This window comes from Pristis pectinata, chromosome 11 (genome assembly GCF_009764475.1).
Source record: "Pristis pectinata isolate sPriPec2 chromosome 11, sPriPec2.1.pri, whole genome shotgun sequence".
Lineage (NCBI taxonomy): Eukaryota > Metazoa > Chordata > Chondrichthyes > Rhinopristiformes > Pristidae > Pristis > Pristis pectinata.
The window spans coordinates 13,661,579-13,686,536 of record NC_067415.1 but is presented as its reverse complement, the minus strand read 5'-3'; the positions used below and the strand labels follow the sequence as shown (position 1 = coordinate 13,686,536).

Genomic DNA, 24,958 nt, shown 5'->3' with positions numbered 1-24,958 from the left:
CCAATAAAAATTTCAAAGCCTTACCTGCATTAGGTAGCAATGCTGAAAGTGCTCTGGCTCTTTCTTCTGCTGTAGGGAGCAGAACAGACCAGCCACTCTGCAACACAGCCTGTGCAGACGATTGTACTGTATTCAGAACCCCAGCATTGCTAGCAAGAGTCACCACAGTCTGCTTCAAGCTATTCAACAAAACACTGCCTATGCCCAAACCAAGGCATTCTGGGTCAACTTGATGGCTAATAGCAGCATGAAGCTAGAATTTAAAAAAAAAGTAATATTTAATTTACTTTTTATCTATTCCATCATATTTCCTTTCCCATTCACAACATACGCTGGGCTTAAATGAAATTCTTTTTAAAAAGTAATTTTAATCATTTCATTTCCTGATTAAAAAGTCAAAATAATATAGTAAGGAAGACTTGATTGTAAAACAAAAGTCATATTTTGCAATTGAATTTAAATATGTTTTCCTTAAAAAAAATTGGGAGTATATAATTGTTTTAAGAAGCTACTTTTATCAAAATAATAAATAAGATCTTTATTAGTCACATGTACATCAAAACACACAGTGAAATGCATCTTCTGTGTAGAGTGTTCTGGGGGACAGCCCGCAAGTGTCGCCACGCTTCCGGCGCCAACATAGCATGCCCACAACTTCCTAACCCGTATGTCTTTGGAACGTGGGAGGAAACCGGAGCACCTGCAGGAAACCCACACAGATACACGGGGAGAACGTACAAACTCCGTACAGGCAGCGGCGGGAATTGAACCTGGGTTGCCGGCGCTGTAATAGCGTCACACTAACCACTACACCACCGTGCCTGCCACCAATAAACATTTAAAATGCAGGGAACTGAAATACACAACTCTCAATTTAGATGCAGCTATTCATTACCTGAAGTCTCAGTAGATTGAGCGTTGCGACAGCCATGCATTCTTTCTCCTGTGGTGGGGGCCAGTCCGAGCTACCATCCATGCCTTCACTTACTTGTCGCAACAGCAAGTCCAATTGTTCAAATGTCATCTGGCAAACATCCACAACAAAGGGCACACGAAGGCCAATTGACCATTCTGAACATGAGGACCAAGCAAAACTCTAAAGAAAGAAGTTTACAAATAAGCCAATAAATACAGCTGTATGTGCCAATATATTACCCAAAATTAATTTCCACAACTCAAAGCTATAAACTCTGTTCTCTCATTGAACATCCAAGTAAGTGACTGAATCAGGGAGATCAGTAAGATCCCTTGAAAAACGAGCTGCATCAGGCTCCATCATTCGTGGACCAGAAAATTATATTAAAAAAATCAATGCTGCTGATTAAAGACATCTGGGAAGTGACTAGGCCAAAATCAGCCAAGGATAAAGTCAACTCAAGTACGGGGGCACCCCGGATTACGAATAACCTAAGGAAAATTCAACTTTACACAAATTCTCCCATACATTTTTCAAGTATTTTTCAAGCTATTAATAAAATATTTCATGGTACTCAATAATGACTGGATACAGTATATATCCAATTAGTTTAATTACAGGTAGTGTTAGGGTGATTACTGATTGAAATGAAGTTATATCAAGTGTATATAGTGTGATATAATATGGGTAACTATAGAAAATGAACGTTTCTGAACTGGAGAAAATCAGCTTATAGACAGTTCTCAGCAACAGAACCCTTACATAACCAGAAGACTGCCTGTATGATGTTTGTTGCAGTTAAGTAATTACTGGTATTTATTAAGAAAGCCTCACTCGATGTTTTGCACAAACATGGTTCAAAGTTTGAAATGCAATCCAAAGGATCAATGCTTTAAAAAGAGTGCTTGCCAAGGGCAAGAAAAAAAAATCTGTTCTATAATTCCCCAGATATAAATTCATCCCATTTCAAACAACAATCCTCAGAAAACTTGCCAAGCAAAAATTGGATCTTAAAATGTAATATAATCAATTTAAAGTAGTTAATGGGCAAAATAATGACACACAACATTTAATGCAGAAAAACAAGTACTATGCCATGCAAAGGAAGGGAATGTGACCATGTATGTACACAGCTAAAGAAATGATTACGGACAAAATTAAGAAACCAAGGCCTCTTGGTTGAGTCTGCATTAGAGTCAAAGTAAATCACCCATCAACAAGCCAAGTAAAATGCTCAACTACGTAGCTATAACTAGAATAAAAGTTAAGAGCAAGTCGCGTTTAATCTATTCAATAATTGCATAATACCATACATTCTGAACTAACTCTGCTGGGTGCCACAACATAGTGAATCATAGAATCGTACACCATTTGGCCCAACTTATCCACGCCAACCAGTGGACACCCTTCCATATTAACCCTACTGCCTGCACTTGGTCCATAGCAATTCAAGTGCTCCTCAGGACACTTTTTATCTGCTGTCAGCAGCTCAGCTTCAACCACTGTCTCATGCAGTGCGTTCCAGATACCTCTATAAGAATCACCCCTCAGAGAGTGGTATATAAAATTATAAGGGGCATAGATGGAGTAAATGTGCACAGTCTTTTTCCCAGGATTGGGGAATCAAGAACTAGAGGGCAGAGGTTTAAGGTGATAGGGGAGAGATTTAATAGGAACCCAAGGAGCAACTTTTTCACCCAGAGGGTGGTCAGTATATGGAATGAGCTGCCATATGAAGTGGTTGAGGCAGGTATATTAACAATATTTAAAAAGTACTTGGAAAGGGTCATGGATAGGAAAGGTTTAGAGGGAAATGGGCCAATGGGACTAGCTTAGATGGGAACCTTGGTTGGCGTGGACCAGATGAGCCAAATGGCCTGCTTCTGTGCTGTATGACTTTGACTCTGGGTGAAGACAGTCCCCCTCACCCTAAAGTTATGCCCTCTAGTTTTATCTACCTCTGATATGGGGAAAAAGTTTCCTGTAGTCTACCCTATCTATACCTGTCATAACGTTATATACCTCAATCACGTCCCCTCTTAACTTCCTCTGCTCCAGGGAGGAAAAAAACCTAACTTCTCCAATCTCTCCTAATAACTGAACTGCTCCATTCCAGGCAACATCCTGATGAATCCACACGCACCCTCTCCGGCCTTATCACGTCCTTCCTACACTTTGGTGACCAGAACTGCACACGATTCTCCAGATGAATCTGACCAAGATTTTATAAAGTTAGAGCATAACCTCCCTACTTCTGTTGAGTGCCCTGATTAACAAAGGCCAGTATCACACATTCCTTCTAACTATAACTGTCTACCTGCTTTACCATATTCAAGGAGCTATGGACTTGTATTCCAAGGTCTCCCTGTTCCTCAATACAACATAACACTCAACCATTCATAGTGTATGTCACAGGACATTATTGCATTCGTCTAGATTAAACTTCATCTGCCAACCTTCGGCCCATTTCACCAAAGCATCAATATCCCTCTCGGCCTAAGACCATCTTCCACACCACCAACAGCTCCACCAATCTTCGTGTCATCCACAAAATTATTGATCTTGCCTCCCACGTGCAAGACACACAAGAGTCCCGGCACTGATCCTTGTGGGACACCACCGGTCACAGGCATCCAATCACAAAAACCACCCTCTACCATCATCCTCTGTCTCCTATTGCTAAGCCAATTTTAGTTCCAGTTTGCCAACTTGCCCTAAATCCCATGAGCCCTAACCTTTTGAACCAGTCTCCCATGTGGGATCTTGTCAAAGGCTTTAGTGAAGTCCATGTAAATCAGATCTACTGCCCTGCCTCCTTGATACAGTCTTTTACCTCTTCAAAGAATTCAATCAAATTGGTTAGATAGGATCTGCCCTTGAAAAAGCCATGTTGGCTCTCTGAGTAATCCCCACCTTTCCAAATGATCATTCTCCCTCAGAATTTTTTCCAATATCTTCCCTACCAATGAATTTAGGCTCACAGGTCCATAATTACCAGGCTTTTCCCTGCTTCCTTTCTTGAAAAAAGGGACCATGTTTGCTGTCCTCTAGTACCTCACCGGTGTCCAGCAAAAAGATTTAAAAAGTCTCAGCCAGAGCCCCAGCATTCTCTTCCCTAACCTCCCACAGCAGCCTGAGACAAATCTCATCCAGTCTTGGGATAAGATCCAGTAATGCTCCTTCCCTTGTTAGCCTATGTACTGTGTTAAAAAGCTCTCCTGGACACACCTCAAAAATTTCACCCCTCTGAGCCTTTAATGCCATGGCAATCCCACTTAATATTTGGGTAACTGAAATCCCCCAGTACAATAACCCTATTAAGAAACTCAGAAACTGGAGTGCAGGCAAAAAACAAAACAAGGCCAATTCTTTGGCTCTTTATTCATTCACAATGTGTCTACATCACTAGCAAAGCCAATATTTATCACCCAACCATTACTGTGCTCTTTAAGTAAGTGCCTGAGCCACTTTCTTGAACAGTATGCCACTTGGAGGAGAATTTGCAGGTGGTTACCTACTCGGGTGCCAACTGATCTTGACCTACAGGCATGTAAGGAGGTAAAATTATTGAATTTCATCTCCTCAAATCCACTGCATTACTGCAGACAACACTGTGGCTATTAGTACTGTACCCTTCAGTATATAGTTCACAAGATCACAAGACAAAGCAGAAGTAGGCCATTTGGCCCACCAAGTCTGCTCCGCTACCTCACCATGAGCTAAACTATTCCCATCTAGCCCCAGTTCCCCTGCCTTTTCCCCATATCCCTTGATACCTTGACTAATTAGATACCTATCAATCTCCTCCTTAAACACCCCCAATAATCGAGCCTCCACAGCTGTATGGGGCAACGAATTCCATATATCCACGACAATTTTGTTAAGTGTACTGATGACTGTTTCTCCACAGTACAAATGAATACTGGTCAACTCTCACACTTATGTTTCATTGAAATCGTACTTGTAATTCGTGATACAGTAGAATTTGAAGTTTCTTAACAAAGTCACCTCAGGATACAGAACCAGTGGGAACCAAAAATTCAAATTTACCTGAGCTGCCCCACAAGCAATACCAACGATATGTTTTGTATCTAACCCAGGTAGAGCAGCTGGTTCTGGTTTTGTTATCCTCAGAGTATCAAAATGTTGACATTGATCATTACTACCCCAGCTATGCACTTCACCATCTTCCGTCAGTACCATGCAATGTGTGGATCCAACAGCCACATCAATTACTTTTTTACCTGTAATCAAAAACAATGCACAAGAAGATTTAGCATCTGATCAGAAAATGAATATACACAGAGTCACAAGAGACTGCAGATGCTGGGATCTGGAGAAAAAAGCTTTTGTAAGAACTCAGGGTCAAGCATAATCTGCAGAGGCAAAGGGATGGTCAACCCAATACCTGCAATGAGATAAGTGACTAGATAACTGAAAAACAACAGAAGCAAGAATTTTGACCAATTTCAATGTCTTAGTTCTTCTGAAGTCAATTATACCAATGATTGAGAGCAAATCGTTCAACATAGACAAAGACTCAAACCTTAAATTTTGATGACCAAGGCTGTTACTCATCAACCTGATCACATTAGGTGTTACAAACATTTTTATTTTCAACCTTTGAATAGATTCAATCCAACATTTACATTGTGCCATTAATGTGGCAAAACATGCCAAGACCCTTAACTAGAAAATTATCAAAAATCTAACACCAAGCCACATGGATATTAGAACAGATGATAAATAGTTTGATCATTGGGGCATTATTTTTCAAAAGAAGAATTAAGCGATAAAGAGACAAATGAACTTAAGAACTGAATTTCAGCACTTCAGGTTCTGTTAGTTGCCAATGGTGAAATGATTAAACCTGGGGATGCAAGAGGCCAGATGTGGAGAGTGCAAAGACTTGGAACAGAGAAGGACACAGTGCACCACAGGAAAAGGCCCTTCAGCCCACTGTCTGTGCCAACCATGATACCAATTTACACTACACATCTGTTGCACATGGTATATATTCCGCCAGTGACTGCCTGCTCACACACCTGTCTTAATGTCTCTTAAATATTGCTATCATATCTGCTTCTGCCACTTCCCATGGCAATGCATTCCACTTAAGAAGGCATGGCACTTATGACTGTGCAAAAGAAAAAAAACACTTTCCTCGTAAGTCTTGTTTAAACTCCACCATCACCCCTCCCCCACCCACCCCTCAAAGCCATGCCCTCTAGTATTTGATATTTCCGCCCTGGGAAAAAGACCGACTACCTACCCTACTCTATGTCTTTCATAATTTTATATACTTCTATCAGGTCACTCCTCAGCCTCTATCACTCCAGAGAAAAGAGTCCAAGTTTGTCCAACCTCTCCTCATAGCTAATGCTCTCTAATCCAGGCAACATCCTAGTGAACCCTTTCTGTACCCTCTCCAAAGCCACGACATCCCTCCTCTTATGCAGTGACCAGAACTACACGCAATACTCCAAATATGGCCTAACCAATGTTTTATACAGCTGCAACATGGTTTCATCAGTCAGAGCATCGAGTATAAAAGCTGGGAAGTATGCCTTCTTTACCACCTTACCTACTTGTGTTGCCACCTTCAGGGAGCTATGGACTTGCACACCAAGATCCCTCTGTACATCAATGCTCCTAAGGGTCCTGCCATTTACTGCATACTTTCCTCTTACGTTTGACCTCGGAAAGTTCAACACCTCACACTTGTCCAGATTAAGCTCCAACTGCCATTTCTCCACTCATACTTCCAACTGGTCTATATCCTACTGAAACATTTGACAACCTTCCTCACTATCTACACTCCGCCATTTGAATGGAGATACAGACGTAGGTGGGGTGGGAAGGTCACGAGAGAAGCATTGGAACGATTTTAAACCAAAAGGAAAATTTAAAAATTGAGGCTTGCTCTCAGGAGCAAATATAGGCAAGTGACCACAGGCTAATGCATGAAGAGATTTTGGTGCTAGTTAAGATGTAGTCAGCAGAATTTGAGATAAACTCAATAATATGGAGGTGAAAGGGAGAAGGCCAGACAGGAGATCACTTAAATACTAGAAACAACAGTATGAGGGATTTAACAGCAACGAGTTGAAGTGAAGCAATACTAACCCTGAAGACACTCCAATAATTTGGGATATCGCACATGCTCTTCAGTGCCATGTCCAAGTCTTTGGGTATCACCTTTTCCCCAAGTGTAAACCTGTCCATCCTTTGTGATAGCAACTGAAAACTGGCTGCCACAGCGCACTTTGATGATATCAAGATCCTGAAGCTTTTCAATCAACTTGGGGGTTTTACAACCATCACTGCCGCCTCTGCCTAATTTTCCGTAGTCCCCATCTCCCCAGGACCATACTTGACCTGCACAGAAATTAACATACACATTAAGCTCATATTTTTCTTCTAGAACAGAAAATATCAAAAAGCAGATAACACATTCGCAGAAACTACATGACATTTAAATGTTAATATACAGGCAGTAACAGAGCTAAACTGGAATACATAACTACATTTGATGGAGCACATTTATCTCATCAGTTCTTTTGCTTTGTCTAAACTAGTGATACAAAGAGATTGATTCAATACATAATGACAGACTAAATCACAAAGCAGCTTCCAGAAAACAATTTTACAAAAGTCCTAGTAAATGACGTCACAATCTCTCTCAAATTATATTGTTCTACACCAATTGGAGTTGATCTTAAGTAATCCCAAATATCATCACATAAGAAACTGTTTATTATAAGCCACATGATTGCTGCCAAGAGTCCTCCATAAAAAAAAGTACATTATACTATCATATACTTTACCAATTTACAGGAGTAAAGTTGAGGCATTAAAGATCAGTATCCATGCAGTAAATCATGCAGCCCATTTTCCCACTGAAATCTACAAACCCACCAAAGCATCAATATACTACTCAAAAGTTCAATTTTTTGATCTCCACTGCCTTAATCATCCAGATTAGATGTCCCGCTATTTGCGGAAAAATACCCATGAGAATAGCCATAATTTGCATTTGTCAGTTCAATCCCCACTTTCTTTATGTACTGCAACTAGGTCTTAACATGAAACAGTATTGCAGCAGATGAATAACTATTACTTACCATTATCAGCCACTGCTAATGTCTGGGCATCACCACTACCACATGCAACATCAACAATCTTTAGTCCTTTTAACCCAGCCACAAGTATGGGTGTAGTCTGATCTTCACTGGACCCTAGGACAGCAGATATTCAAAACACAAAAGGACTTCTTTTTTGTTCAAAAAGTTAACAGATCTATTCTGTTTTCTCTAATAACAGATAAACATAAAAATGCAATTATATCTTAAAAATAGCTTCTAAAAGCAAAAGGTGGGAGACTTTTTCTACTTAGAGTACATCATATTCATAAACCTGCACAAATATCATCTTTTCAATTTTGTTACATCCAATACAAACATTTTAATTGGCTGTTTAAACCATTAAATGAGACCAAGAATAACACTTTTTTTTGCAGGAATTAATGCCAAAATAAAGACCAACTGAAAAATCCATCAGATATTATTTTCAGGAAACAATTACCCTTCTCGATCAAAAGAACAATTATTTCAATATAAATTGTTTGAAAATGTAAATATCAATTTGTGATAATTCCAGTGCAAAGTATTTGATGTAACTTTGGAAAACAAAAGTATTATCTTACTCAATGTCTGGTTTTTAAATAAGGGAAATATGCTGCACGTTACATAAAGTGTACAACTTTCAGTAAATGAAATGGATCAATACCATGCCCAAGCCGGCCATAGTTTCCTCTGCCCCATGTATATAGTTCTCCCTCTGAAGTTATAGCTGCACTGTATGTGCTTCCACAAGCCACATGAACAACATGCTTTCCTACTTGCTTCCCTGATAAAGAAGCCAACATTTTTGGTTCTTCAAGAGATCTGTTCAAAAGAGGCAGAAATACATGAATAACATAGCCAACAATTAAATAAAAACAGAATGCTGGAAATACTCGTCAAAAAAAACTTTCCCCTCAAATCCCCCTACTGTCACATCAGTTAGCTTTACGGAGCTTAAGTGTTGTATCATCGATTCAGCTCTTCCACTAGCGAGGCTTTTAATCCATTTAGTACCATGTGAATAATTTAAAGATTTGTCATCTATATATAAAAATGCCCATTCTCTTTAAAATTATACAGACTTTCACACAATTTCTGATTAAGCTCTACTTAGTTCAACTCTGTCATGAAGTGTGGGAGTCCAGTTTCCTGTGGGCTTCAGTTGAAAGCACAAAATTCCTTAAATGGCAATCTTAATAGGAAAGGACCCAGAACTTGCAGCGTGGGCAAAGAGTACAATAAACATATCCTGCTAAGACTGATAACATTGTAGTTCACAATGCATCAGCTACTGCAGATAACTAATGGAAATGTGCTATGTTGGAAGTGGATGCACATAATTGTTAAGGAAATGGTCCAGTACAGCACAATCACCGTTCACGTTGGTAAGCAGAAGTTCACAATAACAAATACTATCAAATTCCACTTCCCTGCCATCACTTAGTTAATTGACAATTTTACATAAAAGCAATTTAAGAGTTTTCTAATACGTACACAGTGTCTCCATGTCCAAGTCTTCCACCATCACCACAGCCCCAAGAGAACACCTCCCCAGCAGCAGACAAAGCCAGAAAATGTTGACCATCAGGATGCGCAGCAATTTTTACAATGTTCCTGGAGGCAAGACCTTGCACCAACTGAGGTGCCTGTTTAAAAGTGAAAATACAGTATCAGCAACACCACAAATATATACAGAACAAAATATACTCAAAGGTAGGAACACATTAAAAGTACACATTTTAACCAAAGTATTAGAAATGCATTAAAGTAATCAAATAATGAATAACAAAGACATTGTCAAAGGAACGAACATATTCAAAAATCCAGCTACACACATTGAGCCAAGAGTGGAACAACGACAAGTGGAGCGTATTTGCCGCATACAAGTGCCAGCGTATGACCATCTCAAACAATAAGAAAGCCCAACCGCTTAACACCAAGTTCCAACATCAAAACATTCCCTACTGTTTAGAAGTCAAATTGGACCATATCAACACAATAGCCGCAAAAAGTGAGACAAAAACCAAGAACATAGAACAGAAACAGGACCTTCAGCCCATGTCTGCACCAACCATGACGCTAATCTAAACTAATCCCATCTGCCTACACGTGGCCTGTATCCCTATATTCCCTCCATCTGTCTATATGCCTCTTACACATTGCTATCATATCTGCTTCAACCACCTCCCCTGGCAACACATTCTAGGCACCTACCATTGTAAAAACAAAACCTCCCTCAAATCTCCTTTAAGCTTTCCCCCTCTCACATTAAGCCTGTGCCCTCTGGTATTTGGCAATCCCATGCGGGGAGAAAAGACTATCTGACTTACCTATGCCTCTCATCATTTTATGCACTTCTATCAGGTCACCCCTCCACCACCAATGCTCCAGAGAAAACAATGCAAGTTTGTCCAACCTCTCCTTATAGCTCATAGAATCTAATTGAGGCAACATCCTGGTGAACCACTTCTGCACCCTCTCCAAAACCTCTACATCCTTCCTGTTATGCAGTGGCCAGTGGCCAGAACAGCACACAATACCCTAAATTAGGCCTAACCCAAGTTTTATACAGTTGAAACTATGCAATTAGTTCCTCAAAAATAGAATGCTTGATTTGTGCCTTGTGCTATCAGCACATTATGGCTGGAGAACACAATGCGCTAACTATCCAAGGTTGCTTCAACAAAATGCTTTCCCCATGAGTACTACCAGCAAACTCCCAAAAACTGGCAAAAGCACCCCTACAAATTATATGCACATTCATTATTGCTACATCAAATCACCACAAGGACAGCAACTGAGAAAGAGCAGAACTTTCCATATCCTGTGTGGAAAAAAAAAATAAGTGGCTCAACTAGACCATGGGAAAGAAATTAGGTTTATTGGTTTGGCACCAACTTTTTAAGCTTTGCTTAAATCTTCTCAGGGTAATATTGATGACAATAACAAGCAGCAGCTGATCACCAGAGTTAGGAATAATCAAATCAGATAATGAAGTCATGGAATCAGAGTCATACAAAATATAAACATGCCTTTGGCCCACCACATTCACGATGACCATCTTTACTGCACCCATTTGGCAGCAGTTGGCCTGTAGCCTTCTACGCATTGGCGATTCAAGTGATTGTCCAGATAATTAAACATTTAGAGTATGTGTTTCCACCGCTCAAGCCAGGGAGACTGGAACCACTCTCCGGTCGAAAGTAATTCCTCCTCAGAACCCCTCTCAATCTTCTACCCCTTATCCTAAACCTATGCCAGCTGATTTTAGATATCTTTACTGTGGAGAAAAGTGTTTTCTACTATCAGCTCTTTCCATGGCCCTCATAATTTTGTATACCTCAAATCAGGCCTCTCCCCAGCCTTCTCCACTACAAGGAAAACAAAGCTAGCCTATCCAGTTTCTCTTTAAAACTAAAATACTTCATCCCAGGCAACATCCTCTACATCTTCTCCAGTGCAATTGCGTTCTTCCTACAGCATAAGTGACCAGAATGGGACACAGTACTCCAGCTATGGCTGAACCAATATTGTACTATAACCCCCCTGCTCCTATATTCTGTGCCCCAGCTAATGAAGACAAATATCCCAATTGCCTTTACAACTACTTTATCTACCCATGCTGCCACCATTAGGGATTCTTAGATTTGTATAGCAAGGTCCCTCTGATCCTCAATACTCACTCGGGCCCGCGCATTCATTATATCCTAGCCATATTAGTACAGGTAGTTCTGCTACAACACGATAGTCACATTCCTAAGAAACCTCGCTTTATAGAAAATCGCACCATAGAAACAAATGTGTCAATTGGAAATAGGGGGATAGAGGCTAGAGAGTGTTTCAGACTCACAATAACAAAAGTTATTTTTCTTGTTCAAAAAAGTGTTTTCAATTGCTACAAGTTTATTTTGTTAGTGCAATCTAAAAATACAAAAGGCCATATGTACATTGTTTAATAGAATTTTGCTGCACAAGAGTCAACAGAAGCAATTGCTTGTCAATTTCCACTGGCCTCCCACAGTGAAACTAGCAGTCTGCATTCTGAAGAGACAATAGTGTCTGATTACTGCAGGGAGGCTACATGTAAAGATTTTCCAAGACACTTACTTCCACCCCTAGGAGAGCTTGTATTCTACTTGTTAACTGTTACGGACTCAGTGAAAGTTCCTTTAAGATAGAGAGTGTGTGTGTATGGGGCGTGCTTACGTCAATAGAAGATAAAGGACGTAATGAGGTTGGAGAGAGCGAGAGAGCGACACCAGCCTGCTTGTTTTCTCTATCGATGGATGAGAAACTATAACTGTGTCTGCCACTGAAATCCATGTATGGAAGTTGGAAGTAATCTGGTGGAGTTCACTTTGTTGCTGACCTGTAGAAGGAAACAGGTATTTGTGTGTGGACGACCACGATTCGGATGCTTTTCGGGGTGAGGAAGTCACTACCGAGTAAACACTGGAGTGTCGTTTGGGTTCCATCGTGGAACATTTGGATTTCGTATTTACTCTCTCTATGTTTCTCTACGTCTAATCTTCTGACAACGGTGGTTGTTGAAGAAGCCCTTGCTCATGTTTCACCTTATGGCTTGCGGAACTGAACTTTAAGAACCATTCTGGAACTTGGAGTTTGGGACTTTGTCACACACACACACACACACACACACACGCACGAAGAGTTTAGTTTTGGGGTCGACGTTCAAGGTTTAACATTTTTGAATTCTAACATACTAACATTTTTACTTTTATTTTACGTATTATCATAAGTAGTGATTAATAAAATAGTTTTTAACACTGAATCATGCTCAGTGTGTTTCTTTTGTTGCTGGTTCATGACATTAACGTCCAAAAGTAACTCTTAAGTGGTTCTCTAGCTCCCGATCAAAATCACATTATAACCAATTCAGCCTGTTTAATACAAACAGTGTTCCCAATTCATCAATTCACATTATGGAAGCATGTGTTATAGCAGAACTACCTATACTCCCAAAGTGCATCCCTTCACATTTATCAGAATTAAGTTCCATCTGCCATTGATTTGCCCTTCTTAATCAGCTGAACAATATCATCCTGCATTTATGAAAATGAACTTCAGCTTGGCACAATGCTTTTGCAATGACACATGGATTAATTTTCTGGATATTGTTAGGAATAAAACAAGACATTACACCAAGATTCCCTCCATCATTAAGGTAGATATTGCAGAATCCTTGTGAATGATATTACAGTGCTCATATTGTGTGGAACTGTACCAGGGGACCAAAAAGTGGCCAAATTAGTAATCATTTAGAAAGCTGCAGTAATTGCTTTATTTAGCTCAGCTTAATAGAAAATTAAAGAGAGAGCACAGATTTCAAAAGAAATAAACCTTCTTGACAGACCAAGATTAATTAAGCACATAACAGATATCGTGGGGGGGGGGGGGAGAGAGAATTGCAGAGAATATGATGAATAGGAACTATGGAGTATAAACTTAAGAAGACAACAAACTAGTCTGAAATTGTTTGAAGATAAAGAAGGGCAAGGGTTATATTTTACGGAATAGTTAAAAGTGGTAAATCACATCCCACTGCACTTGTTCTGGGGCAATTTATGTTTGCTATGCTTGTCAGTAATCTCCATTGTAGTTCTAGTGGAGCAAAGACACCATTTGGGAGTGATATCAAAATAGATATGTACCTTAATGCTGCAAATAGAAACCAACTTGTGAATGGGGTTAAAAAAAAACTGGCAGGTGAATTTCATCATCAACAAATGTGAAGTGATGGAAAGGGATAGGGGTAGAGCATGTTAAAAAAAACAGCATCCCAGGAGACAAAGCCATTTAAAGAATATGCTAATAACATTCCAAATTCATTCATATAAAAACTACATAAAGGTACATAATATAGAATTTTAATAGAATGTCAACTTTACAGGGTGCATACCATCAAAAATGTAATAAGCCTTTTAATGGAGGTGACAACACTGTGCTGACAATCGTAAAGCCACATAAAACACTTACCAGTGTGTCACTGCTGTATGCCTGCATGTAAACCCTTCCATTCCTTGACAGAATAATAAAACATTTCTCAGCACAGCTTATTTGCGTAACTCCAAGATTTGCAATTCCTTCACACTGAATGGGGCAAATCACTGTTGTCTGGCTTCTCCAACCAAGCAGCCCCCAGGCCAACACTTCTTGCAAAGAGCCCTACCACAAAAATCAAATAGTCAAAAAGCTTTTATCATAATATAAAAGTATCTAATGGAAAAAGTTATCTTGGATTTGTTTCCCCCACTCCCACCCCCATAATTTTGGTTAAGGACGAAGGTTAAAGCAGCAATGCCTGGAGGAAGGATCCACTTCAAGGCATGGAGGTATTTATAAAAAGCAAGAAAACACAAATTGAAATACAGCCCAGTCAGAAACGTCAACCCATCTTTATCCTTCACAGATAGCAAGTCATTTGTTACATATTTACAACATTTTCCATTTTTGTTTCAAAAATGTCACTCTTATAGAGTTTCCACAATTGTTTGAAAACAAAGTTGTCTGCCCTGGATTTGCTCCAGCTGTTTCAGCACATGACATAACATCTGACAATCCTGAGTTCTGAGTACACTCAGAGCAGGAAACAGAGCAAGTAGTAGAGGTGGCACTGATAAATGTGGTTTGTTCTCTGCATTCATGAATTTCCCACCCCATATCAGAGGCATTCTCTCCAGAGAATCCCATTCGTTTTGAAAGGGCAAACAAATAGTTGGGAATGATTGGCATCGTCAATCCAAGAGAATAATAAAAACCAGGTACAATACCCAACACCTTAAATGCTGAGTAACGTCACCTATAGCTTGTACTTCAACTTCGTCTAACAGAGGTGGCAAGATATTTCCACTTTGCATACTAATCATTTTTGCAAACTTTGAAGATGCAAGCAGCTATGTCAAAGCTGGACCCGGTTAGTACAAGTTTAAATAGTAATATTCCTACATCCAAGTTCCCCAGCAACTTTATTTTAAATTTGGAAGCAAATGTAGAAAGCAGTGACAATTTAAGTGGATAGGATTCTTGAGGTTATTTACACACTTTTACCTTTTGAGATGGTGGAGAGCTACACTGCGGTGGCATGCAGGGAGTTGCCAAACGGTCCAGATGAGCCATAATCACAACTGCTGTCTGTCGTAGATCTATGGCTAAATCATTATCTTGGGGTAAAGCAAGGTATCTCAAAAAGCATTCATTTGGACTTAAGGGATTTCCTAATATCTGGAAAGAAAAAGCATGTAAAAGAGAAAGTTCATTAATGATTTTTTAAATATATAATTACAGCAAATACTAGTCATATCGACAATGGTACTAAAATTAGACAAACATAATAACTTATCAGATCAATTAAATGCAAAAATCAGATCAGAATTCTGAAAACACGTTGAACTATGCCTTTGTTCAAGAAGGGAAATTGGGATAATCCAGGTAATTATCGGCCAGTGAGTCTCACGTCAGTGGTAGGAAAGCTGTTGGAAAGGATACAGAGGGATAGGATTTATGCACATTTGGAAAGGCATGGCCTGCTTAGGGACAGTCAGCAGGGCTTTTTGCGGGGCAGGTCTTGCCTTACAAACTTGATTGAGTTTTTTGAGAAGGCAACAAAGGTGCTTGATGAGGGCAAGGCAGTGGACGTTATCTGCATGGACTTTGGTAAGGCATTTCATAAGGTCCCTCATGGTAGGTTGATTCAGAAGATAAAGATGCATGGGATCCAGGGTGAATTGCAAGTTTGGATTCAGAACTGGCTTTCCCATAGAAGACAGTAGGGGTGGAAGGGTGTTCCACTAGGATCAGTGCAGGGACATCAGTTGTTTGTGATATGTATCAATGATCTGGATGAAAATGTAGATGAGTGGATTAGCAAGTTTGCAGATGACACCAAGATCGGTGGCGTTGTGGACAGTGTAAAGGACTATCAAAGAATACAGCGAGATATAGATCAGTTACAGATACGGGCAGACAAGTGACAGATGGAGTTTAATATGGGCAAGTATGAGGTGTTGCACTTTGGGAGTCAAATGAAAGGAGAAAGTATACAGTTAATGCTAGGCCTCTTAATAGCATTGAGGTACAAAGGGATCTTGGAGTCCAGGTCCATAGTTCACTGAAAGTGGTTACACAAGTGGATAAGGTGACAAAGGCGGCACATGGCATGCTTGCCTTCATTGGTAGGAGTGTTGAGTACGAGTAAGGAAGTCATGCTGCAGCTACACAAAACTTTAGTCAGACCGCACTTGGAAGTATTGTGTGCAGTTCTGATCACCCCATTATAGGAAGGATGTGGAGACTGTGGAAAGGGTACATCAGAGGTTTACCAGGATGCTGCCTGGATTAGAGGGTACGAGCTACAAGGAAAGATTGAACAAACTTGGGTTGTTCTCCTTAGAGCATCGGAGGGTGAGGGGAGACCTGACAGAGGTTTTTAAAGTTATGACAAGCATAGATAGGGTTGACAATCAGAATCTTTTGCCCAGGGTAGAAATGTCAAACACCAGGGTACATGGTTTTACTCTGTGTGTGTGGGTTTAAAAAGGTGATGTGATACACACACACACACACACACACACACACACACACACAGAGGGTAATAGGTGCCTAGAATGGGTTACTAGGGTAGTAGAGGAAGCAGGCAGTTTGGTGGAGTTTAAGAAGCTTTTCTATAGGTGCATGAATATGAAGAGAATGGAGGGATATGGATGATACACAGGAGGATGATATTTAGTATAAATTGGCATCAAGATCAGCACAACGAGGTGAATGGCCTGTCCACTGCTGTAGTGTTCTATGTAAAAAAAAATTCATAACTGTATATGAATAAACCAAAAAAAGATGCAGATGGCTACAGAAAGAGGAAAAACAAAGGACTGCAGATGCTGGAATCTAGGTGAAAAACACTATGATGCTGGAGGAACTCAGCAGGCCAAGCAGCATCCGTGGAGAAAAGCAGGTGGTCAACGTTTCAGGACCTTTCTTCAGGACTGAAGATAGGAAAAGGGGAAGCCCAATATATAGGAGGGAAAAGCAGAGCAGTGATAGGTGGACAAAAGAGGAGAGGTGGGGTCAGCACAAGGTGGTGATGGGTAGATGCAGGCTATGTATATTCTCCGCCGCTTCTGCCATCTCCAACAGGACCCCACCACCAAGCACACCTTCCCCTCCCTACCCCATTCTGCCTTTTGCAGGGGCCGCTCTCTCCATGACTGCCTCATTCACTCTTGCCCCCACCCATCCCAGGATCTTTCCACTGCCCGCCCGCCCGCTCCCCCCACCAATAGGTACAACACCTGCCCCTACACCACCTCCATCCAGTCACCCAAACTGTCCTTTCAGGTGAGACAGATTTACCTGCACCTCCCTTAATATCATCTACTACATTCGGTGCTCCAGGTGTGGCCTCTGCTATATTGGCAAAACCAAACGCAGACTAGATGACCACTTCACAGAACACCTTTGCTCTGACCGTAACTGTGATCTGCATCTCCCCATTGCCAGTCACTTCAGTTCCCCCTCCCACACTATCACTGATATTTCAGTCCTCTGCCTCCTCCACTGCCAGGAGAATTCCAAGCGCAAACTGGAGAACAGTACCTCATTTTCCATCTTGGAACCTTGCAGCCTAACGGCATGAACATTAAATTCTCCCACTTTAAGTAATCCCCACACCACCGCCCGCCCACCCCCCCCCCCAACCATGCCTCTTTTCTTCCCTTTCCTAGCCACTCTTTTTTCTACCCCCCTTTTTTCCATCCCTCGATGGATCTGCTCTCCTCTCCTGCCCATCTCTTACCTGCATCAACCTATCACCATGTTGTGCAAATACCTTAACTGTAAACACCACAATGAAATTTAAAATCCAATTGGAATGTCATATTAGGGCAGATTTTAGATGAGGAGTAAGCTAGGTTGAACGGGAACTTCATAAGCAGGAGAAGATTGCCAGAGATGCAAAATTAGAAAATTCACCCAAAAGAAAACAAGGAAACTACTAGAGGTCTTGAAAAACTATGGATAAATAAGTAATTTATAAACCAATTTTAATTGGCAAAGACTTATGATGTCAATTAGTACAATTGCAGGGCTCTTTCAAGTCCACCTGTGAACCAGAGACACAGAGTGGTCAATGCAATACCCATTTTTATTTTAATTTATTTTATTTATTTATATATAAAAAGGCAACAAACATCCAGATAATTATAGACTAGTTTGCTTGACATACACCTCAGAAAAAATAGCAATTTCTAACCAGGATTTCCCAGGTGTAAATTCGTTTTATCAACATTGTTTTCCCCACTCAAGATTATTACAGCCTTGTATTCAGCCATTAGCAGATGCTGGAAGCAAGCGAGCACACTTCGAGCCACCACATTCTCAGCAATTTTCACACAAAAAACGATAGGTTCACGGGGCCCTTTGTACACAACACAGCAGAAAAATGTATATACTTTACTGACATGTCATGAGAAATAATTTCACAATTATTGCACTACCTCTTCATCTGCAGTTGGCAAATCTTTACTGCACTGTATGCTCTGGAATCTCTGGAGAAGAGGTAAAAGTGGTGCACTGGTTCCTTGTGATGATCTTTCATTATCAGTTTCTCTGGTTCCATTTTCCCAGATCTGCAGCAGTAGTAAAACGGCAGACAGCATTTGGCTGTGAAAGAAAATGAACATTCAATAAATGGGAAAGACTGCAAATCAATGGAGTACAGAGGGATCTAGGTGTTCGTGTGTATGAAACACAAAAAGTTACATGCAGCTACAGCAAGTAATTAAGGTGACAAGTGGCATATTGACTTTTATTGCTAGGAAACTGGTTTAAAAATGAAGTATTGTTACAAATGTACAGGGTGTTAGTGAGACTGCACCTGGAGTACTGTGTGCAGTTTGTGTCCCCTTATATAGGAAAGGATATACTAGAATAGTTTCATTGGGATGATAAGATATGTTAGTCACATGTACATCGAAACACACAGTGAAATGCATCTTTTGCGTAGAGTGTTCTGGGGGCAGCCCGCAAGTGTCGCCATGCTTCCGGCGCCAACATAGCATGCCCACAAGTTCCTAATCCGTACGTCTTTGGAATGTGGGAGGAAACCAGAGCAAACCCACGTGGACACAGGGAGAACGTACAAACTCCTTACAGACAGCGACGGGAATTGAACCCAGGTCGCTGGTGCTGTAATAGCATTACGTTATCACAAACAACCAAAATAGTTAAACCTGCATTCTTTGGCGTTCAGTAAAATAAGAGGTGATCTCATTGAAACATGCACAACCCTAAGGGGACATGACATGATAAATGCTGAGGTGTTTATGACTTATCACCATAAAGCAACTGAGGTATACAAAAATCTCTTTTCACAGAGTATGTTGAATCCCTGCAATTCTCGATCCCAGAGGGTTTTGGAGGTTAGATCACTGGAGATATTCAAAGAGGAAGTAAATAAGTTTTTGAAAGATCAGGGTATTGAGGGCTATGATGAATTGGCACAGAAGAGGCATCTTCAATTATGCACTTTATAGTCTTCTACACAAAACTGATTTCAAAAGTTCCAGATAATAATACAGGTTTTATCATTTATACTCCTTCTGGACCATTTTGTGCTTTTAATTCCTTCATCACATCCTTCATTTATACATTAATTCATCTGTATTCCATCCAATTGCAGATTCCCTTTTTTCCTTCCTCTCATTCTGCATTTCCCCATCTCTATAGTTGCTTAAAACCAGTTATTTCGCCAGTTGTGAAGAAAGGTCATCAGCCAAAAACATTAATTCTGATACTTCATCCACAGATACCACCTTACTGGCCAAGTATTACCAACAATTTTTGGTTTTATTTCAGATTGCCAAATTTATTTTTGATGCTGGTCGAGGAATAAATGTTGGCTGGGGTCACTGGACGGGTCCCCTTCTTTTAATAGTGCCATGGTATTTCTCATGACTATCTGCCATGGTTCAATGTCTCTACAAGGAAGAATCTCCGATGGCACACTACTTTTTTTGCACTGCAATGAAATGAAAGCCAAAATTTTGTGCTTAAAAATCTAGAGAGGAACGCGAATTCACAACATCCTGCCTTGGAAGTTAGAACACTATCACTGACTTTCAAGGGTATAGAAGTGTGAAATCAACACCAGAAAACACCACGGGTTCACAATCAATTGAATTTTTAAAGGGGAGATGCACATTTCCTTTGGGAAAACTAAGAGTATTAGGGGTTATTTGGAATGGGTAGGATTAAAAAGATCAACCATAGCTAAAACTAAAACTAAATTGATAAATCAAAGATCAGACAAAATCCTGATGAATTGAAATGACAAGAAAATGAAGTTAGAATAAGTTTAAAAATTAATCAAAGCACAAAAAGGAAATTACTCAGTAGGTTTCTTGAAATATATCAAAATTCCACACCAATGCTTAAAAATGTACAGGATAAACATGGGGCTAATTTACAGTTTATCAGCTAAATTGCTGTAAACCCAAATGAGTTATAAAGATAAAACAGTGCACAGCATGGAGATGGAATAGCAAGATCCGATTAGGGCTCAAAATACACCTCCTTTCTTAAAGGAAGCCGTACTATTGAAGGTAGTAAATCATTTAAATACTTGGGTTATATAATGGACTGAACATGAATACAGACCTATAACTTTTAGCAAGGATCCCAATGTCAGACCACGAGAGTACTAAGATAACTGTCATTAGTTGTACAGCCTGTGTTTTCACACTTGAGTTTCTAAATTATAAACACCATCATGCACAATAGGTCAAAAGAATCTTCTCACTATTAAGTGTGGTTCACAGCTTGTGGAATCCATTCCACAAGTCTAAATCAAACACAAAAAGGCTGGTTTCAAGGAGCAACATCATGGACCTGTCTGGCACCAGTAGGTCACTGATAAGGGCAAGTGAATCCTCCAAAACAGGTTAGGCCTCTGAAAGATGTAATTGAGGGGCTCCAGGCCAATCTTGGGATTAAAAATAGAAAATGCCACAATATTCAGCAGGTCAGACAGTATCAAGGACAGAAAAACAAAGTTAATATTTCAGGTCAATAACCTTTCACCCTACACTAACTTGATGACCAATGAGCATTGCAGACTCCCACCCTCCTCTCCTCAGGATTTCCCCAGTGCTTAATGCAGCCTTGGTAGCGATCAACGAGTACTTTTCAAATCTAAAATAAACAATATTCACAGATGCAGGATTTGCACGGTTATTTCCTCAGCCAAGTCCATTTAGTTCCTCAGCATCTTGATACAGTGCCTTGGAGACAGGCAACCAAAAACTAGAAGTGGCAACAGACACGACAGGTCCCAGCAAGTCATACAAATTACTAAAATCCTTTGGTCTTGCAGCTATGTTGCCAAGCTTGCAGGTTCTGCTCATAACCAAGCTTTAACCACTATATATTATAGCTTTTTTTTTAAATTGTTATCAATACATTGCAACCTGGATACAAGACAAGTGTCAGGGGAGAACTTTAACACCTGCCCATTACAAGTGAAAATAACATTTACCCAATTTCCATGTTAATGGACATAATAATACCCACAGCATATCCAAAACCACAATATAATAAGATTTATTATATTAAGGTTGCACTGCATTGACAGATGGAAGATACTAGACAGTCAACCAAGACCTCATTTACTTGCAACTTTCTGTCCTCACTCCATTAAGTGCAAATCACCAACTCCATAAAAATAAAATATCTTAGTTACAAAATTTCATATCTATCACCTTCTTGATAATATTTATTTTCCCCGAATTCCCTACCTTAACGTTCCTCTCTGCACAGCCAGTTCTAGAAGTATTGCAAGAGCCAAGTGCTGATCTTGAAGCGGAATGTTTCCTGGCCCCTTCGAGCTTGGTGCTCCATGAAGGTCACTGTGGAACAGAACTTCGATTCTTAATTATAACAAATAAACAATATTTTTCCAGTGAAAACACTAAAGTTGCCTTTTAATACCAACTTACCCTGTAACAACAGACCTGAGAAATTTTGTTGCTCTCTCCACAACTTCAAGCCATACACTGGATACTGTGCCTTCATCAAACAATGATGCTTCTGGGAGAGAACGAAGTGCATCAAGAGATTCCTGCAGTAATTCACTGCACAAGTCTGCATCTTCACCTTAAAACAAAAAGACAAAAAATCCCCAGAGAACTCACAACAGAGGTTAAATCTGCAAATGACCTTTAAATAAACAAGCTTCAAAATGCCACGCCTTACCCGATCTCCAAGCTCTGCGGAGGAATGCAAAGGCGAATGAAAGTGCTGCTCTAGATCCAACTCTAGCAAGACCTTCTACACCTTTCCCAACGGGTCGGGAACTAGCATTTAAAATAAAGTTAAAATGTCAAGGATCAAATGTGCTTGTAAATTTGAAAAGTTGTAAATATCTCATGTTCCTTCATAATCTTATTGACAAAGGAACATTACTAGTCTTCAAATATACCTTTTCTTGTCAGAAACAGCCACAGGAACACTCATGCTCTTCCATTTAACGTTCGTATGTTCCAGGAGTACATTTCTACTCAGTGCAATGAAGTATCGCTCCAGGACTGCCAATCTCTGCTTCAGTCTTATCCCAGAGAGAGTCGTGGCTGCTGCTTGTGCAGCAACTGTCTGTTGTTCCTTCACAAGTACATGTAGGCATTCTTTCAACTCACTAACATCTACAATTAAAATTATTATTAATTAATCAATGAATTTTGAAATGAATCAATGAATTGAAAAGTTATTATTTTCAATGAATAAAAGAGAAAGGGAGCTTTATAGCTTCATTCTAATTATCGAAAGATCAGTATAACCTCAAAGACATCGTGCTAATGCAGTTGTTTCAGCACAGCTTTTGCTATTATAATCCTTCAACAAGTATCACAATTTTAAAGCAACTTCACACATACAAGACACCAGAGTCAGCAGCAGCCAGGGGAGGAGGACCCACCTATGAAAGCACAGAAAGTGATGGCCAGCACATAAATTGAGCGAGAGACTACAGCAAGGCAAGACCTACCAGTGAGAGTTTACCATCTCATGGGAGGTAATGTCTCAATTCAGAAAGTGATGCACAGCAAGGGAACCAACTGATTGGCAAGTAGGGCCAGGTGACTATTAACAATTTAGATGAGGATGTAGGTGGCATGATTAGTAGGCTTACAGATGACACCAAAATTGGTGGTGTGGCAGACTGTGAAGATTGTCTAAGGTTACAATAGGACCTATATCAACTCAAAGTGGGCAAAGCAATGGCAGATGGAATTTAACTCAACTGCGCAAAGCGATGCATTTTGGGAAGTTAAACCAGGGCAGGACATACACAGTGAACGGCAGGGCCCTGGGGAATGTTGTTGAACAGGGAGGCCAATGGTACAATGCATAGTTCCCTGAAAGTGGCGACATAGTTAGATAGGGTGGTGAAGAAGGCATAATGCCATCAGTCAGGGCATTGAGTACAAGAACTGGGATATCATGCTACAGCTGTACAAGACACTAGCAAGACCACAATTGGAGCACTGCGTGCAGTTCTGGTCACCATACCATAAGGAGGATGAAATTAAGTCAGAGAGTGCAGAAAAGATTCAGAAGGATGTTGCTTGAATTATAAGGAGACTGGATTGGCTGGGACTGTTTTCACTGGAGCAAAGGAGGCTGAGGGGTGACCTTAAAAAGGTTTATAAAGATAATGAGGGCCATCGATGGTCAGTCTTTTTCCCAGGGTAAGGGAGTCTAAAAATAGAGGGCATAGATTTAAGGTGAAGTGGAAAGATTTAAAGGGCACCTGAGGGGCAGGTTTGCCCACACAGAGGGTAGTGGCCATATGGAATGAGCTTCCAGAGAAAGTGGTAGAGGCGGGAATAATTACATTTAAAATGCATCTGGACATGGATAGGAAAGGTTTAGAGGGATATGGGCCAAATGCAGGCAAATGGGGTTAACTCAGGTACCTTGGTCGACATGGAGGAGTTGGGCCAGTTTATGTACAGTCTAACTCATAGGTATGTAGGAGAGGTGGGGAACAAAGTAATTAAAAGGGTAAAGAAGTGGCATGAAATGAAAATGCTGGGCAACACATTTAATGAACCTTTTGAGAGCAAGGAGGAAAGAGTAGGACTCATTAGAGACCAAACTGGCAATCTGTGCATAGAGCCGGATGATTTAGCTGGGTCCTTAAATGAATACCTCATCTGTATTCACTATGGTGAAGGATGAGGTAACTGGAGAATTCAGGGCACAGTGGAATTCTAATACTAATTACCATAAGAAAAAAGAGGCGGTATTAGAATTCTTAGCAGGGTTAAAGATGGATAAAACCTCAGGGACTGATGCAATGGGTCCAAGGCTGCTATGCCAGGCAAGGGAGGCGATTGCTGGGGCTCTGACAGAAGTGTACAATCTCATCAGGCCACAGAAGAGGTGCCAGATGACTTGAAAATGGCAAATGTGGTACCTTTATTTAAGGGCAGCAGGGCAAGCCAGGCAATTACAGGGGTGGCAAGTTCAACATCAGTGGTAGGGATACAATCAGTATAGCTTTGTTAAAGAGAGGAACTGTCTCCAGTACAAAACTGATCAGTTGGTAAGATGGGCAGAGCAATGACAGATGGAATTTAATCCCAAAAAGTACAAGGTGATAGATTTTGAGAGGACTAATAAAGGCCAGAATGTAGGAATAGTAGGATCCCAGAAAATACTGAGGAACAGAAGGACCTTGGTGTACATCTCTCAAGACCCCTGAAGGCAGCAGCACAAGAAGGGATGTTGGATAATAATGCAGCATACAAGATATTTGCCTTCATTAACAAGTGCATACAAGAGCAGGGAGGTTAGGAACAGCCATACAAAATATTAGTTAGGCCTGGAACTGGAGTTGTGTATGCAG

At 40.4% G+C, this 24,958-nt stretch overlaps 1 protein-coding gene across 6 annotated transcripts in view; it reads right to left on the bottom strand.

Moving 5' to 3' along the window:
* herc2 (HECT and RLD domain containing E3 ubiquitin protein ligase 2) overlaps nt 1-24,958 on the bottom strand; it is a 164,915-nt gene that overhangs the window by 121,078 nt on the left and 18,879 nt on the right. For 4 of the 6 annotated variants that reach the window (XM_052025737.1, XM_052025738.1, XM_052025740.1 and 1 more), the window contains exons 4-17: nt 22,532-22,751; nt 22,306-22,406; nt 22,050-22,206; nt 21,849-21,959; nt 18,552-18,717; nt 15,109-15,282; nt 14,038-14,226; nt 9,535-9,686; nt 8,705-8,862; nt 8,041-8,154; nt 7,043-7,294; nt 4,967-5,160; nt 896-1,096; nt 25-253 (exon numbers count right to left, since the gene is read on the bottom strand). In XM_052025737.1, the coding sequence (XP_051881697.1) occupies nt 25-253; nt 896-1,096; nt 4,967-5,160; nt 7,043-7,294; nt 8,041-8,154; nt 8,705-8,862; nt 9,535-9,686; nt 14,038-14,226; nt 15,109-15,282; nt 18,552-18,717; nt 21,849-21,959; nt 22,050-22,206; nt 22,306-22,406; nt 22,532-22,751 (2,418 nt within the window). The remainder of the gene's footprint in view (nt 1-24; nt 254-895; nt 1,097-4,966; nt 5,161-7,042; nt 7,295-8,040; nt 8,155-8,704; nt 8,863-9,534; nt 9,687-14,037; nt 14,227-15,108; nt 15,283-18,551; nt 18,718-21,848; nt 21,960-22,049; nt 22,207-22,305; nt 22,407-22,531; nt 22,752-24,958) is intronic. The other 2 variants (XM_052025739.1, XM_052025743.1) reach the window with 1 other exon arrangement.